The sequence below is a fragment of the Juglans microcarpa x Juglans regia genome, chromosome 4D (assembly GCF_004785595.1).
Source record: "Juglans microcarpa x Juglans regia isolate MS1-56 chromosome 4D, Jm3101_v1.0, whole genome shotgun sequence".
Lineage (NCBI taxonomy): Eukaryota > Viridiplantae > Streptophyta > Magnoliopsida > Fagales > Juglandaceae > Juglans > Juglans microcarpa x Juglans regia.
Window position 1 is genome coordinate 24,170,252 of NC_054600.1, and position 17,142 is coordinate 24,187,393.

Sequence of the window (17,142 nt, forward strand, 5' to 3'; positions counted from 1 at the left end):
CAAAAGGAGTATGCGCAACATATTTTACCATACATTTCATAATATATGTTATAAAATAAGGATATTTTTATAAAATAATATTAATTTTATAAATTATTTTATAAAAATATTTTTTATTTAAAATATTGTTATGTAAAATATTATATAAAATATTGTGCGTTTATATTTTTCTTTTAAAAGCGGATGCACAGTGCACCTACAATGTTATTTGACCGGCAGCTGCCAGCCGGCCACGTGGATCTGGCAAATGGACAACTGCCACATCGACGATACTTTATCCATCATTATTTTAAGAATTTGTAGTAATAAATGATATTTTCATACCAAAACATAAAAATATTTTTATTACAGTTTCACTTTGGAATGGTACGTCTATCCTTTAACCTTTAACAGCCACAAATAAAAATTGTCCCAAGTAAAATTCTACACTGCATACGATGAATCCGATCTTGACTGATAGGTGAAGAACTGAAGCTTTATTTTCCTCTACGCTTCTTTGGAAGTTTTGTAAATGAAAAATGATAGAGTTTTTATTCTTTAATATTTGATTTTTTTTATTTTATTTAATGGTTAAGAAATTGATTATTAGTAAAATTAGATATTTTTTTAATTTTTTCTTAATGGTTAAAAATATTAAAAAAATACTTAAAATAAAATGATAAAAAAATTTAGAAAAACTTGAAATGAACTATGAGTAGCAAATAGGTAGTAATAGGGTCGTAACTCTATCACTGGCCTTTGTAAAATACTGTTAATTTTGGAAAGAACCCAAACCGATGCACGATACCAGGTCCGTCACTGCCACAACTGAATAATGCCATCGCCCACCAAGCTCTGTCACCCTCACCAAGTTTTGTTGCCGCAGGAGACCACAGCAACCACCACTTACATTTGCCCATCACAACCTTCGCCCACCACAGCATTTGAGTTCGAGTTGGCCATCGTCATCAACAGAGGTCACTGTCGTCTCCTCTACCACTTCATGGTTTGATTTTTGCACTTATTTATGATTTTTTCATTCATATGGATCGATCATTTAGGAAGAAATTTGAAAATTATTTTTGCGAATTTCTTATGTATACATTTTAATGGTAATGATTAGAAATCAGAAAAATTTTCTAGCAAAAATGACAGAATATGGAATATATTTTCATGGGAATTTAGAATTTGCTAGTTAGTAGATGGGCAAGTAATTTTTTGTAATATCATCTGCACATGGGCCCGATTGATTAACACATATGCTCTGTCCACAAGTACGTTTGTATAAATCTAATTTTTTTAAAATGACAGATTATGGAATTGATTTTCTTGAAAAATTAGATTTTTTTTGACAAATTAGAATTCGGTATGAAAAATAATTTTTTGGAGCATTATCTGCACATGGGGCCGATTGATTCACATATATCTTTTACTAGTTAGTAGATGTTATGTATCTGCACATGGAGCATCATATGCTCTCTCTTCAAGTATATTTATATAAATCTGAAAAATTTCTCAACTAAAATGACTGCATGAATTTCAAATTGTGTGCTTAGCTTCATTTTTTTTTAAATCAGCCGAATTAGATTGTTGAAGATCTTATTTTGTATTTCTTGACTGATTTTGAAATGTGATTATTTTGTAACGAATGATCAAATTTCGAGCTATAATTGTGATGAAGTTGAGATAATGATGAGTTACACATGTCCAAGAGGTAGAGATGTAGGGCTTCATGCTGAAATTGTAGAAGAACAATGTAATGTGAATGTAGAAGATTGAGTGAATGTGGAAGATAAAGTCAGTGTGGATGATGGAGTGAATGTGATTTTCTCTTCAAGTAGTGGTCATTTGGAGACATTCGTTGGTATGGTATTTGAAAGATGCCCAGACATTTTACAAGGCTTATGTAAGAAGAAAAGTTTTGGACCAATCATACTCGATTGTCAAAAGATAAGAAAAAAATAATTGCAGTAGATTATGTTTACTCAAAGGAATAAGAAAGTTGTAAACAAAAAGAACGGACAATTTATGAACCTGTTGAGACAAATATTGGATGTAAAGTACTAATGAAAAAAAAAAAAAAGATGATGAAAAGTGGACAATATGCAAGTTTGTGCTTAAACATAACCATGTGCTACTTACATCGAGAAATACTAGCTTGCTTCGTGGACATAGGGGAGTCACGCATGTCAAAAAAACTTATTATGACTTTAAATAAGTTTGGTGTATTAACAAGGAAGATAATGTTAGTATTAAGTAAAGAATCAGGCGATAACTTTAACATTTGTTGTATTGGCAAAAATGTGGAAAATTACTTGAAAAATAAAAGGAGAAAATGCACAAAAGTTATATGCCTATTCTTGATCAACAATGCAAAAAATCTGGGTTTGTATATTCCACACAAGTTGTTGAGAATGAGTGTATGGGAAGTTTTTTTGGGCAGATGCAAGATCAAGAGCTGCATACCAATATTTGTGTAATATTGTCACATTTGATGCCCCATACCTGAAAAATATTTATAACATACCCTTTGTGTCATTTTTTGGAATTAAACATCATCACCAAACTATAATATTTGGTTGTGCTTTGTTAGTTAATGAAACTGTCAAATCATATATATGATTATTGAGAACATTGCAAGAGATAATGCTTAGGCGTGCCCCGTCAACTATAATTACCAATGATGATAAGGCTCTGCTAAAAGCCATTGTAAAAGTACTCTAAAATACGACTCATAAATTGTGCTTGTGGCACATTTTACAAAAATATCTCAAACATTTGTCTCATATATATAACAAAATTTTTTATTTTTAAAAAGATTTTCGTTATTGTATATCTCTAAGAAAATTATAATTGATGAGTTCGACCAAGAATAAAATTTAATATTAGTGAAGTATGGGCTATGAGATAATACTTTACTACAAAATTTTTACATCTGATGAGAGAAGTGTGTTCGAGCTTACTTGCATTCAACATTTTGTGTCGGTGTGTCAACAACTCAAATGAGTAAAAGTATGAATAAGTTTTTCAATGATTATGTTCGTTCAAGTACTATGGTTAGTGATTTTGTACATCAATATGAGGAAACCTTAGATGCACATTATTTTAAAGAGAAAGAAAATGATGTGTGAACAAAATCAACATGGGCGATATTGAGAACTTGTCACAAAATTAAAGTAGAGGCGGTCATAATCTACACAAGAAAGTCTTTTGTGATATTTTTATATGAGTTTTTCAATAGTAAACAGTATAAATCAATCAATTTTTTCAAAAAATGGTGAAAGCAAGACATATAGAGTGACATCTCATGATAAAGAAACCCCTCTTTATTATGTGACCTTTGAGAGTGGATAAGAGAAGACAATATGTACATGTCATATGTTTAAGTTTATGAAAATTCTTCGTAGGCATATCTTATATGTTATTTGCAAGAAATCACAATTAGATAGGTTGTCACGACACTATATTCTAGAAAGATGAACAATCAATGTTAAGGGTCGAGTTATTCTTAACGTACCATGTTCTGAAGAGCATGTAATGTCACACGATGATCCTACGATGAGAAAAAATAAGTTGATGATGCAATTTTATGACATTGCAGAACTTGAATCACTATCAACAGAAAAACTCAACCACCTCTCTCTTGCCTTGGACAATGTCCACAAATAGCTACTTTTGATGGAAAATCATTTAGATATTTAGGAAACAAATTATCTAGGTGGAGGGGGGGGGCGGAGTCAACCAATTATTTCTATATGTTAAGAAATTAAGTTATATCAACTTCTTCATAAACGATACATAATCCTCCATGGATGCCAACAAAAGGACAACTAAAATATTTAAGAGCAAATAACTCAAAAGAGACGTAAATAACGAAAAAAACACATCATAGCATTTGCAAGAATGAGAGACGTGCTAGGAACAACTGTACTTTAGTGAGGTATAGTAGCTTATAAATTTTTTGTGCTTTATTGGTTATTAATTAAAAAACTTCTCTCTCTCTCTTTTTTTGTTTTGTTGTGGTTTATGTACAGATATTGGGCTTACACAGATCTCAAAACTTGGGTTCTTAGTAACTATTTGCTTATATGTTGCATGCGATTTTGTTTTATATTTTTTCTTATATTATGTACAGGATTTTTTAATTTAATATATGATAGGAAATTACGCAATAGATTGTGAAGCTTTTGAGGATTTGATTGAAGTTTGAAGCTTTGGCGGAGTGGATTGAAGCTTTTGAAGCTTTTTATATCATTGTATTTATGTGTTTTGAATTGTGGATGTAACTATAAGCAAATATTTTGTTCCTATGTAATTTTGAATTTTGGATGTTATTTCTTTATGTAATTATGAATTATAAATGTCATTTTTTTATGTGATTTTGAATTCTAGATTTATTTCTTTATGTGATTATGAATTTTAGATGTTATTTCTTTATGTGATTCTAAATTCTGGATGTTATATTTTTTATGTGATACTGCAACATGAATTTTGGATGTTTCTTGATGAACTTTTAGATTTGTGTACTTATTTCAGATTGTGTCCAAAACATGTCTAAAAATTGTCAAAAACATTTTCAAAAATGTCAAAAACATTTCAAAAATCTATCAAAGACATTTCCAAAATATGCCCATCACATGTTCATGCACATTCATTACGTATTCATTCCAAAACTTATCCATAATATGTCCATTATATTCACCAAATAGGACTTATTACATCACATTTTCATTACATTCAACTGTTTAAAAAGTGTCCTAAAAATTATAACAGACTACATGAGTCATAATACTGGCCGACATACATGAATGTTTTTTGGATATATAAAAATTCTAGCACAAATCACAATAAAAAAAACAATCATGACAAAAAACAACACTTTCAATATTCTCTTATACTTCTTCTCCATTGCTTTAAATTTGACTTGTTCGATCATTACACGTTCATGAAGTAACCTCTTGTTCTTTCGCTAAACTAACTCCAACTTCATCTTGCAACAAGTATCTTGTTTACTTTCAATATCAATACATTCAAAAATCTATATTTTTTATTGATCTTATAGTTTGGACAGTCGTAAAACCTTCTACAAAAATTATTAGCCTTTCCAAAAATTCATAGTTTCGATGGAATACCACAATAGCAAAGTGGTCTGTCCAAACTAACTTTGTCTTTCCTTCTTGCAGTCCACGAACTTGAACCGGAATGAGAGCATGAACTTGTCATTTGCTAAAAAATAGATACAATATTAGTTACATTTAGAATTTTCTGAACGTAAATCATATGCGGCTTAAATAAGCTGTTACAACCAAGGTTTTAAAAAGTGTACCATATAGGCCGGTACGGCCGAAATATGTTGTATTAGAACAGCAGCCAGTACAGAGAAGAGACATGCTACGTATTGGAAAAAATTCTGGCCATACCGATGTGTTTCGGCTTGTACCAGCCAAAATCTGAGATATTGGTCAATATGCAAGTTTGGTCCGGTATGTTGAAACTGAATAACTGAATCAGATTGATGCCTTTTTTGTAGTTTAAGTAAAACTATAGGGTCATTTTTGTAAAACTGCAAGTAACTGTTACAGATAGGGACATTTTGTTAACTTTTTCTTATTCTAAGTTTCAAATGGTAACATGTACCTCTTGCTTTCTTGTTTAACTTTTACTACATGAAAATGTAACATGTACCCTCTTGCTTTCTTGCTTTTTGTTTTTTTTTTTTTAACTACTTTCTTATTTATTTGATATATGTACTGAAGTCTGAAATGCTTTATTTAATGAATAGTATGTTTCTTGGGAAAAAAAAGGTTATATATATTTCATATATTTTTATATATGAATGGTATATTTGATATATGTACTGAAATACTTTATTTAATGAATGCTTTACTTATTTTGTTGTTATTTTATAATATAGTTTATATATATAATTTATTCATATATAAATAATTCTGAAATGGTATCGAAATATTTCGTTCCAATGCATTGACTGAATGGTCAAACGGTATTCAAAACTTTGGTTACAACATCACCGTAATGACTTAATTTTAGCTAGTGTGCTAAACTAGTGATTCACATTATAGAAATTTATGTTTTTCACATAATCAAAAGAGAGGCACCCAAGTACACAGGTTACATGGAAGTCCCTAATGTTGATATAATTTTATATCTTACAAATAATATTAATTTCTTTTTTAGGCTATAGAATATATTAACTAATTAAAAAAGTGTGAGCCATACTTGAACAACTTCTAATACCTCAGGAATGAAACCAATACCTATCCCTTGAATCTTGTGAGGACCTTAACAGTGGTATGCATAATATATTTAAGTTAGTCAAAATAATCCTATCTTCTGTTTCAGGAAAGTAATATCTAAGTTTATATTAAATTGAGAAAAAATCTAGAAGCCAAAATAAGCTACAAAAGCTAGAAAAAAGACTCAACAAGCCATCTTCCTTGTTTTCAGGAATTAGTACATATTATACCAGTAACAACTACAATATTTCAAGGCATGAGGTTCCCAAGCTCAAACCTTAGAACATTTATCAACTTGAAATATTGTGCATATCTTAAATGTTTATTATTTTAAAATAACTTAATTGGTAGTGGGAGAAATTAGAAAAAACCACAATTTTTTTTTTTTTTGTTTCCAAAAGTTCGCATACTGAAAAAACAAAAATTTTGTTTCAAGGGATGGAATGAATATAAAACTGAAACCTAAATTCCCTTGCTCCCTTTGAAATACCCCGACTTATCTTAACCAAATGGCAAGTTCATCTAGCTAGAATTGCATGATACCTCCATCAATAACCAACAATGAATAACTCAAATTGAAGGAGAATCTTAAAAAAAGTAAATGTAGTATTGCGGTAATTGTAGTGTGTAGCCTTGACAATATACTTCTCTATTTTTGCAGTTAAATAGAATGTTAGTGCCAAAAGAAAAGAAAGTCCCAACTTTTTAATACCTTCAATGAACCAACAATGGTAGTTTCTAGGACATCAATAAAAAACTTTGGCACCCTAAATGACTTGATGCTAAACTTTGCTGTACAGAGAAACATAAGCACATAAGAACCTATTGGATGCAAGAAGAAATAAAATGAAAACAGTGAATGTACATCACTCACTCTAGAATTGCAAGATACCTCCATCAATAAGCAACAATGAATAACTCAAATATAGCAAAAGCATACTTCCATGAGAGGAAGGAGGAAAAGGAATGTACCTCAATAATTCCTTATATTGAGGTGCATGGATAGTCAAGTACAGACAATAATCGCTTTTTATAGGTTCATAATAACTAGAACTTGGTGCTGTAGTGTCTCTATTGACTAGCATATCCATGAACAAGCAGCAAGCATCACGATATCATTGAAAATCAATTTAAATCCACTGTTTGAGAGAATAGATTGCACCAGAAATAGCATTACAAGTTAGGAATGCCAATGGAGAACCTTCCATAACCGCACCACTACAAGTGTCTGTGTGTCTAAGAGTAATATACGATCAAGTGAATCTGTAATTGCAGCAAATGTGCCACTAGGTGATAGGGTTGGCTTCTCACCTTTCATAGGATAACTTTCAAACACGTCAAACGGGAAGCCGCCACATATCACGTTGCCAATCAATGAGATCTCAGATCTCGTCGGCTATAACGTGAAAAACACTTTCTACCATTTTGTAGCATCGATTATAACATAAAAAACACCATCATAACCAAAGACCTGGAACATTTTGCAACATCGACTATATCATGTAAAAGGACATACCAGAGATCTCAGATCTCATCAGCTGACAGGCTAATGACACCAACTCCGTCGTTAGAGTTTCACGATTTTGAGGCTTAGGAGTGACGATGACGGAAGAGGCTTAGGAGGATCTCGAACCTGGTCTCACCCTTGGGCTCGAGGGAATTTGGTTATAGAGAGAGAGAGAGAGAGAGAGAGAGAGAGAGAGAGAGAGGGAGAGAGAGAGTCATGGCTCGAGGTGAAGGGAGGTCACCAACGTTTATAGTTCTGGGAGAGGGGGAGGGTCAACAGAAGAGGGGGCTTTGAGGTACTAGAAGAGGCGAAAGGGTTACGGGAAAGGGGGCAAAGTGGGGGGGGGGGGGGGGGGGGGGGGGGGGGGGGGCTTTTTTTGTCCATGCATTATCATCTGTTGTGTAGTCATATGAGATTTGAGATGGGAGACCTATGTGACAAACACCCATTGGAGGACAGTTATTTGAGGTAGAACGGACTGACTGATGAGAATATATTCTCTTTTCTTATAAAATAGATTTAACATATCATATCAAATTATATCGGTTTGTGAGTTTAATTTTATGAAATATCTTTATTGCATCATGCTAGCTACAATTAATTTGCGAATCAAATATTTTGTGTTTTGTTACACATAAGTGTTTTAACACACCACGTATAGTGAGATCCAATATAACTTTACCAATATTTTTTTAGCATAGTTTTCCACGTCAATAATGTGTTGGGTGTAAAAATAAGGCTTATAAATGAATTTTCCCAAATATTTAGAAACAAATATTTATAAATTCTACAAAGTTTTCATCTCTCGATATATATTTTGTTAGGTCCCGTTTGGTTTCACAAATGGTCTCAACCAATCTTATCTCAACATTCAAACACAATTCAAATACAAATACTTTTCATTTTCAAATTTTTAACTTTTTCATATAATTATTAACTAATCATTATAAATTTTCCAAACTTCCAAACAAAACACAAAAAAATAATTTAACATTTTCAAATTTTGAAATAAATATTATATTTTAAAAATATTTTAATTTTATAATGTTTTTATTCTAGTTTTTCTCTCTCATTTCTCAAAATTTTATAAAATATTTTAACTCAAACAATTTTACTACTATTAATAGATTTTTCATATATCTATCTCAACCATGTAATCAAATGAGTCCGTAACCATTTATCCTGAAAAAAAAAAAAAAAAAATACAAAAACCAAAAAAATACAAAAAACAAAAACAAAAAAATAAAGTAACTTTATTGAAATTGAATACAACAGCCATATAAAAACTTTTCACTCACAAAACCTAACATGAAAATACACCTTTATTTTTGCAAGGATTATAAATCATTATAAAAATCTTCACTAATCAAATATGCTCCGCGTTCTAAAGTGATAATAAAATATTGAAATGGTATGTATTGTATTAATTTATTCAGAATTTCACATAATCAATTTATTGAAAACAATATTAAAGGTGTAATAAAAATATGAGAAATGTGCCATCTATGTAGAGATATTATAAAAATAAATTCATAAATTAATATGATTTGATATGATACATTAGATATACTTTATAAAAAAAATTATAATTCAACCTACTGTATGAACTCATATCAATTTATAAATGGATGATGTTACTCTGTGTCCAATATATACCGTTGAGCGTGCCCCTCGTACATTTGTAATTTTTTTTCTTTTTCTTTCAAACATTTAAGAAAAATACAAAAATCACTATTGATCAATTTCTTATCTATTAAAAAAAAGAGTAGTGCTACATCCCCAATGGATGTAGTTCGAGAACCCACCGAAAAGGTTAAAAAAATCTTTTTCTTTTTATTTTCTTTTTTTAATGTATTTTTTAATTATCATAAATATTTAAAAAAAAAATTTATGATATCATTAAAAAATACTTCTTTAATCACTAAATAAATAAAAAAAACTTGTTTGAGACACAAATTCGGATCCCAAAGCATTTCTTTAAAAAAAAAATACATAAAACCCATGAGACGAAACTATGAAACCGGGTCTGTACACGCGTCCCAAATCCGCTTCTCCTTCCTAGGCTGCGTGGCGCAATGCACAGCGACCATATTTAGGTCGTCCCGCCAGGACACCAAAATCCAAAAAAATTAAAAAAATCAACGGAACAAAAATCAAATTCCCTCCAACACTATTTTGCACTATCTCACTCTTCCTCTGCAAGTTTATATGACAAAACACAAAACCTTCCTTTTTGTTCGCTTTTCTCATTTCACTTCAATCTCCCATCACTAGTCCCCTGCATTTACTTCCACACCCTCTTCTATTGTCGGGAATTAAATCTCCTCGCTGAAATTCGATTCACCTATGGAAACCAATTCTTCATCCAGTGTTTTTCTCGGTGTCCGTTTCGTTCTCTTCGGATTCAATCCAGCCACCGAAAACAAGGTCTCTCTCTCTCTCTCTCTCTCTCTCTCTCTCTGAATTTTGTGACTTTGGATAGTTGATTATGTTGATCTGATTGCTAATTGATTAGACTTGAAACTGTAACTATTGTAGGTTAGATGCAAGCTTGTTTATGGCGGTGGAATCGATGCTGGTCAGTATAGCCCAAGTTGTACTCATGTAATCGTGGATAAGCTTGTTTATGTAAGCCCCAATTTATGTTTTCCCTTATTTTCCCTTTTATTATTATTTGTTTATTATAAATTTACTTTCCCTCTTTCTTAAGTTTATATTTTGTTGCTGGGGAGGTGTTTACTGTTTATGTATGCTTATTGGTACCGTGTATGTTGTGCAGGACGATCCTGTATGTATTGCTGCTCGAAACGACGCCAAGACTCTCGTCACGGCCTTATGGGTTGATCATAGTTTTGACGTTGGAATGCCTGTTGATGCCACATCGGTGTGTTTCTCGGTTTTCTTCATATATTGATTGATAGGACTTATTTTATTTATATTAACATAGGTATGGCAGATAATTGAATATATTTTGTTTACAACGAGATTTCAGTGTTAACCACTTAAAGTATCAGTATAAACTAGAGGTTCCTGCAGGTTGCTGTAGTTTGTTTATCGGGTTTGGAAAATACTTTCCCTGTTTCTCTTAATTTGCTTCTTCTTGTTGTTGTTGTTGTTGTCTTTTTTTTTTTTGTACATGCATGTTCAGATCAATGTAACACGAGGGTGATTAGATATCAGCAACAAGTGCATGCCGCCTAAATTTTTCTTATTTTTTTTGGACTCAATGAGTAACTTAAATGTTTCTCCTAAATTGTGTGGACCTGTGACTTCAGAAATCGTTAGCCAAACCCTAGTTTGTAATCTGTGTTTTCTTTTGGCAATTTGTGTTTTAGCTCTTGTAACACTGTTTACATATATCATTGGAAATTCATGTTTGCTTTTTAACAGATTATGTACAGGCCACTCAAAGATACAAATGGAATACGAGGTGCAAAAAATTTAGTAATATGCTTAACTGGTTATCAGCGGCAAGATCGAGAGGACATTATGGTATGCATTTCACAGACTTTTGCTATTCAGCACTTAATAGGGATCCTACTGTAACTTACTTGGGAGAGCAGTTCAATGAAAGGACATTGTATTATGACATGTTTTCTTCTCAGGCAATGGTTGGCTTGATGGGTGCTGAATTCTCTAAGCCGTTGGTGGCAAACAAGGTTACTCATCTGATTTGCTACAAATTTGAGGGTGTGTTTTCAATGACCTCACAAAGTGTATTAAAATGAAATATGATTACTGGTCTTATACATATGCTGCTTTTATTTGCTGTAATCTACTCCCCCGGGTTCTGTAATCAACTTTCTTCGTGCATGTTTTATTTGGGTAGCATTTATAATGCATTTTTATTGAGGAGTTATTTATTGCTTCCTGAGAGGAAGGCACTCATCTTTTGATTTTTCAGAACAAAGTCATCATCCTCTAATTTGTGGATATTTTAGTCTATCTCAGTCATTATTGTGGTTTCTTTCTGGCCACAATCAGTTCATGTTCTATTGAAAGCTCATTATGAACCATATAACCCGAGATGAGAGAGATGTCTGTGGATTACTATTAGTAAAATAGTAATAAATTTGCTGGTATTTATTTTTGTATGCAGGGGAGAAGTATGAACTTGCCAAAAGAATAAATACAATAAAGCTTGTCAATCATCGATGGTTGGAAGATTGGTATGTTGACATTCTACTTGTAATTTCATGTTTTGAAATTCTGAGGTATATACTGATGAAATATACAATTGTCTCAGAACCTTCATAAAAAATGAGACACTGGATTTTTGTACAACTGAAAAGATTTTCTTTTATCTATTCCCCTTTATTCTTTTGCAGCTTAAGGGATTGGGAGCTTCTTCCTGAAGAAAACTATGACAAAAGGTGAGGCATTTGAATCTAAGTTTGTGTTATGTTTTTGTGACGTGCATGTAAGAATCTATTACATCAAGGCTGCATTGGAAAGAAGGGGAGTAGAGGAGGTGGTTTGGCCTTTTTTATTTTGTTTTTTGTTTTTTTTTTATAGCATTGGTGAGAAGCTAATTACATCCTATGCCTATATGCATGAATAAACATAGTTGTTTCTTATTCTACATTTTTTATTCCTATGTGCTTTTAACAGGAAATTGGGTATACTTGGTTTCAAAAAAATTTCAGAATAAATTTTACAAAAAATTTTAATAATTTTAATAATTTTTTAGGAAAAATTGTTTATGTCAATCGTAATATTTTTTGAATGCAAAAAAAAATTTCCTCTCTCAAAAACACTTTTCAACTAATTATTTACCCGAGTTTCAGTGAAAAAATCTCAAAAAACAAAAGAAAAAAAAGAAGTAACTTTCACAAACCCCCCCAAAAAAAGGCTTCCAAAATTTTATCTAATCATATTTTCAAATCTACCTACTCACTTTCACGAATTTTAAACAAAACTTATATCCTAAAAGTTTTATTCAAACAACTTCTCATTCAACCTCCCCACTTCTACAAAGTCTAAGAAATCACATCTCAATATGCTTTCCATGAATTCTAAAAAATTAGATAAACCTTCACTTTCCAAACATGCCCTTATTCTTTTGGTATCCGTACCGGCCCTTGAATTCTGACCTTGGGACCAACAGTTAATGCATTTGCCCATAAATCTACAAGTTAGATTGAAATTGGGAAATAGAGAGTTTATGATCATTGAATTATATCTGACCATTAAGAGTCTTTCAATTAAGTGAAGAAGCATAGGTTTGTGAAATCACTACTTGTTCTAGGAATTTAAACTGATGAGAAGAGTTAGATTTTATTACTTAATTTATATCTTAATACTACCATTTACGTGTGGGCCAGACTCTTCTTTAATGAGTGAGTCAAACACGTGTAATATTTAATTAAATGAGGGTAGAGTGTAGAGTTAAGGTTTGAATTAAGGATCTCTGTTATGATACTATGTGAAATCATTACTTGTTCCAAAAGTTTGAATTGATTAGAAGAGGTAGATTTTATTATTTAATTTATATCTTAACAAGATTTAGGCATCTTTGTTGGTTCATGCAATAGACGGAACATGTGTTAATATTGTTGAGTTTCTCTAATATTATTGAGTTTTCACCGTGGAATAACACTGCTACTGATATTTTAATTTCTCTTAATTATTATTTATAGATTTGGGGAGGAACTGCTGAATTTTGTGTTGTTTGTATTTGCACCATCACACCATGCCAATTTATCTTCTGAACCACCATTCTTTCTTAACAGTGGCTATGAGTTGGAGATGATGGAAGCAGAAGCTAAGGATTCTGAAGAAGAGGCTGATGACACAACCCCAGCGCACTTTGGGGGAGAAACATAAATAAGAGCCCTCATAATTCAAAGATTGGGCTACTGACAACCGGTAAATTGTCCAAAACAGTAGGTGAAGTTTCACCTTCAAATGGTCCTCTAAACAAGTTAATAATTCCTGTAGAAGAAAAGTCATCTGTTCAGGCCTCAAGCTTTGGTAATGCTGATGTTTCTAAAGCACTTGGCCATCACACTACTAGTTCTGGTGAGCTACCTTACCCGCTTGAACAAAATCCATATCCTACAAGAGTAAGGAATAGCTTGACATCTACCTCTGGAAGTGATGCCCAAAGGCCCGTTCATTCTGATGCCGCAGTTAGTCCTATAAGTTACTCAATGAAAACGTCTAGGAGATCCCCACTTCCTGTGGACTCTCCAAAAATATCAGGCAATTTCAGCAACTGTTCTAAAACACCTTTGGGTAAAGTCCATGATGATTTTGACAACTCTCCCTTCAAGGTTGAACAAGTGAAGGACAGATTTGGCTCTGGTTGCCTTCAAACTTATCAGGAAGGAACTGAGTTAGTACACAGAGAAGACTCGAGTGGTTTGTTGCCTCAAAAGAGAATGGCAAATGCTTCTTATGCTAGCCTTAAGTCACCAAAGTTGAGTATTGATGCAGCACCCTGCCTGGATCCTGTGTCAGGTGATAATACCCTGGGGGTGGAACCAATAACTTTGATTGATGGCCATGGTGGTCTTCCTGTTGATGAGACTGCTAATCTGAATGCTGCACAGCAATCAGATGGTAACAAATCAGCAACTAAACTTTCAACAAGTAGCAAGAAGTCATTAACATGTGGTGTGTCTTCCTCTAAAACTTTGAGTGGAAAGACTGGGCAGGATAACGATGCTGCTGAGAAGACACCTCAATCATCTTTTCAGAGATTAAATAAGTCTGCTTTATCAACTAAGCCTGAAATTTTACATTTAGGTATTGAGAGATCTGCACAAGAAGTTAGAGAAAAAGGGGAGCAAGAGAATTGGCAGCAAGATGCGGAGTCATCTCCCAGTAACAATAAGTTGGAGACTGAGAAATCTGGTGGGCCTGGCAATTTGAGCTTGCCTGAAGGAGGAAATGATAACTTGATCACAAAACCTCTTAGGAAGAAGATGGTGGCCAAGAAGACTTTGGGTTCAAGACCCAAGTCAACTACTGTTAATATCCAAAAGGGTCCTTTATACTTAAATAAAACCATCTCCCAAAATGGTGCTGTAATTCATTCATTTGAAGTAAAAGAGGCAGCAGATCATGAGAAGTCTTCCGGTTCTATGAAACTTGAGACATCTCCTCCAACTGTTAATCTTGAAGCACCAAAGGAGATGCTGACAACAAATGTGATAGCTGGTGACAATATGGAGAATAAAAATGAATCAATGGATGCTGAAACTGAGGCTTCAGAAGACAAACTTGAAGATGAATTGGAGAAACCACTTGATGAAAAGAAGTCTGGGGTGGTTATATTGACAAATACAACAGATACAATCATGGGAGAGAATTGGGAAAGGCTGCAGGATATTGCAAACACAGGAATGCATGGTAATGCAATGGCTTCAGAGGAAGACACCAATGAAACTGAAACAGAAAAGACTCTTTGTGATGAGAATTCTAAGCATGTTAAAGCAAGCTTACGTGGGGATGGTGTCAAAGGGAAGATGAATAAAGGACAAAAACGCTCTACAGGTGGAGCCAAGATGAAGATAGATATATTGAAATCTAAGAAAGGTGTGGATCGTGAAGAAAGTGGGGCTGAGAACAATGAGGGGACAGGGTTGGAAAAGAAGAAAAGAGTGTTGTTTCCTTCTGGTAAAACTAATAGATGCCCTAGTGCATCAAATAAGTCAGAGAACAGTAGTGAAGTGGAGAAGGAGAACAGGCCAGTTAAAAACTTAAGTCAGATCAAAGAGAATGATGGGAAATTATCTATTAATTCTAACATAGTGCCAAGGAAGATCAATCGAAAGGCAGGGAAGGTTAATCCAAACGGTGAGAAAATAGAACCTGCATGGTTCATATTTAGTGCACATCGACTACAAAGAAAGGAGTTTCAACAAGTTATTAGGCGTTTGAAAGGAAGACTTTGTCGAGATTCTCATCAATGGTCATACCAGGCCACACACTTTATAACCACAGATCCAATTCGAAGGACAGAGAAGTTCTTTGCTGCTGCTGCATCTGGGAGGTATGTTACCTCCAAGCATACTTCAAAACTTGGATGATGGTGTCAAATTGTTTGTCATTTCCAACTGGAGTTCTGTTTGCCAAGGAAAAAGGGAAACATTTTTACAGCAGGCCTCACTTTCTAATTGATCCTGCAAACACACCATCTAAAACTTGACTCATTCTTGTCAGAAGTTTGGAATATATGTTAAACACGACTAATCATGTGTAGGAACTGTTTCAATATGAAATGCAGGTGGATTCTCAAGACTGATTATCTAAGTGCCTGTAGTCAGGCTGGAAGATTCTTGGCAGAGGAGCCATATGAATGGCACAACAATGGCTTGAGTGAAGATGGTGCAATAAATTTGGAGGCTCCAAGGAAGTGGCGACTCTTGAGGAAGAGAACTGGCCACGGTGCATTTTATGGAATGCGCATAATCATTTATGGAGAATGCATTGCACCACCTTTGGTATGCTTGTCAAAATCTCATTTTACATTTTCCCCATGCAAATTCTGCCATAGATTGTACCAAATGTTATATCTTTTACAAACTGCCTTATGATGAACAATAACGATAGGTTTCCTCTGGGTTGCATGTCCTAAGCTCTTGTTGATTTTGATACAGCCTTTAATCTGTCATTGAACAGGATACCCTGAAGCGTGTCGTGAAAGCTGGTGATGGGACTATATTGGCAACTTCCCCTCCTTATACCCGCTTCCTAAACTCTGGAGTTGATTTTGCAATTATCAGCCCCGGCATGCCACGTGTTGATTTGTGGGTCCAGGAGTTCTTAAAAAATGAGATACCTTGTGTTCTAGCTGATTATTTGGTCGAGTATGTTTGCAAACCTGGGTATTCCCTCGACAGGCATGTGCTATACAATACTAATGTTTGGGTGGAGAGGTCATTTGCTCACCTGCAGGACAGAGCAGAAGAGATTGTCGAGGACCTGACACCACCAGATGATAGTAGTAATGACATAGCCTGCCAAGTTTGTGGGTCTTGCGATAGAGCGGAGGTGATGCTTATGTGTGGTGATGAAAGTGGTTCTGTTGGTTGTGGGATTGGTACCCACATTGACTGCTGTGATCCTCCACTTGAAGATGTTCCTGAGGACGATTGGTTTTGTCAAAAGTGTAGTGAAAGCAGGCGTAGCACAAACTCAGGCCAGAAAAAGAAAAAGGGAACCTCATTATTGGAAAGCAAATGAATTTTGCTCTCTCGTTTGCAACCCTTTCAGTTTTAGAAAGGTCTCTCAAATAGTTTTTGTACGTTTAGTTGTGGCAAGTGCAGTAGTATAACTCATTATATAGTCGTCCAAAATGTTTGTAATGTACTCTGTACAAATTAGTTACTAAAATTGTATCATGGTGACTTAGAAAATGTTTGGCCAATCTGACTAGGCGGGAAACTTGATACC

At 33.6% G+C, this 17,142-nt stretch overlaps 1 protein-coding gene across 1 annotated transcript; it reads left to right on the forward strand.

The window, feature by feature from the left end:
- Nucleotides 1-9,832: 9,832 nt before the first annotated feature.
- On the forward strand, nt 9,833-17,116 carry LOC121260473 (BRCT domain-containing protein At4g02110). The gene is given in 11 exon segments (XM_041162354.1): nt 9,833-10,167; nt 10,279-10,368; nt 10,520-10,624; nt 11,131-11,232; nt 11,346-11,430; nt 11,840-11,909; nt 12,069-12,113; nt 13,473-13,537; nt 13,540-15,739; nt 15,974-16,190; nt 16,369-17,116. Coding segments are annotated over 11 exon segments (3,624 nt in total). The 5' UTR covers nt 9,833-10,086; the 3' UTR covers nt 16,933-17,116.
- Nucleotides 17,117-17,142: the final 26 nt, after the last annotated feature.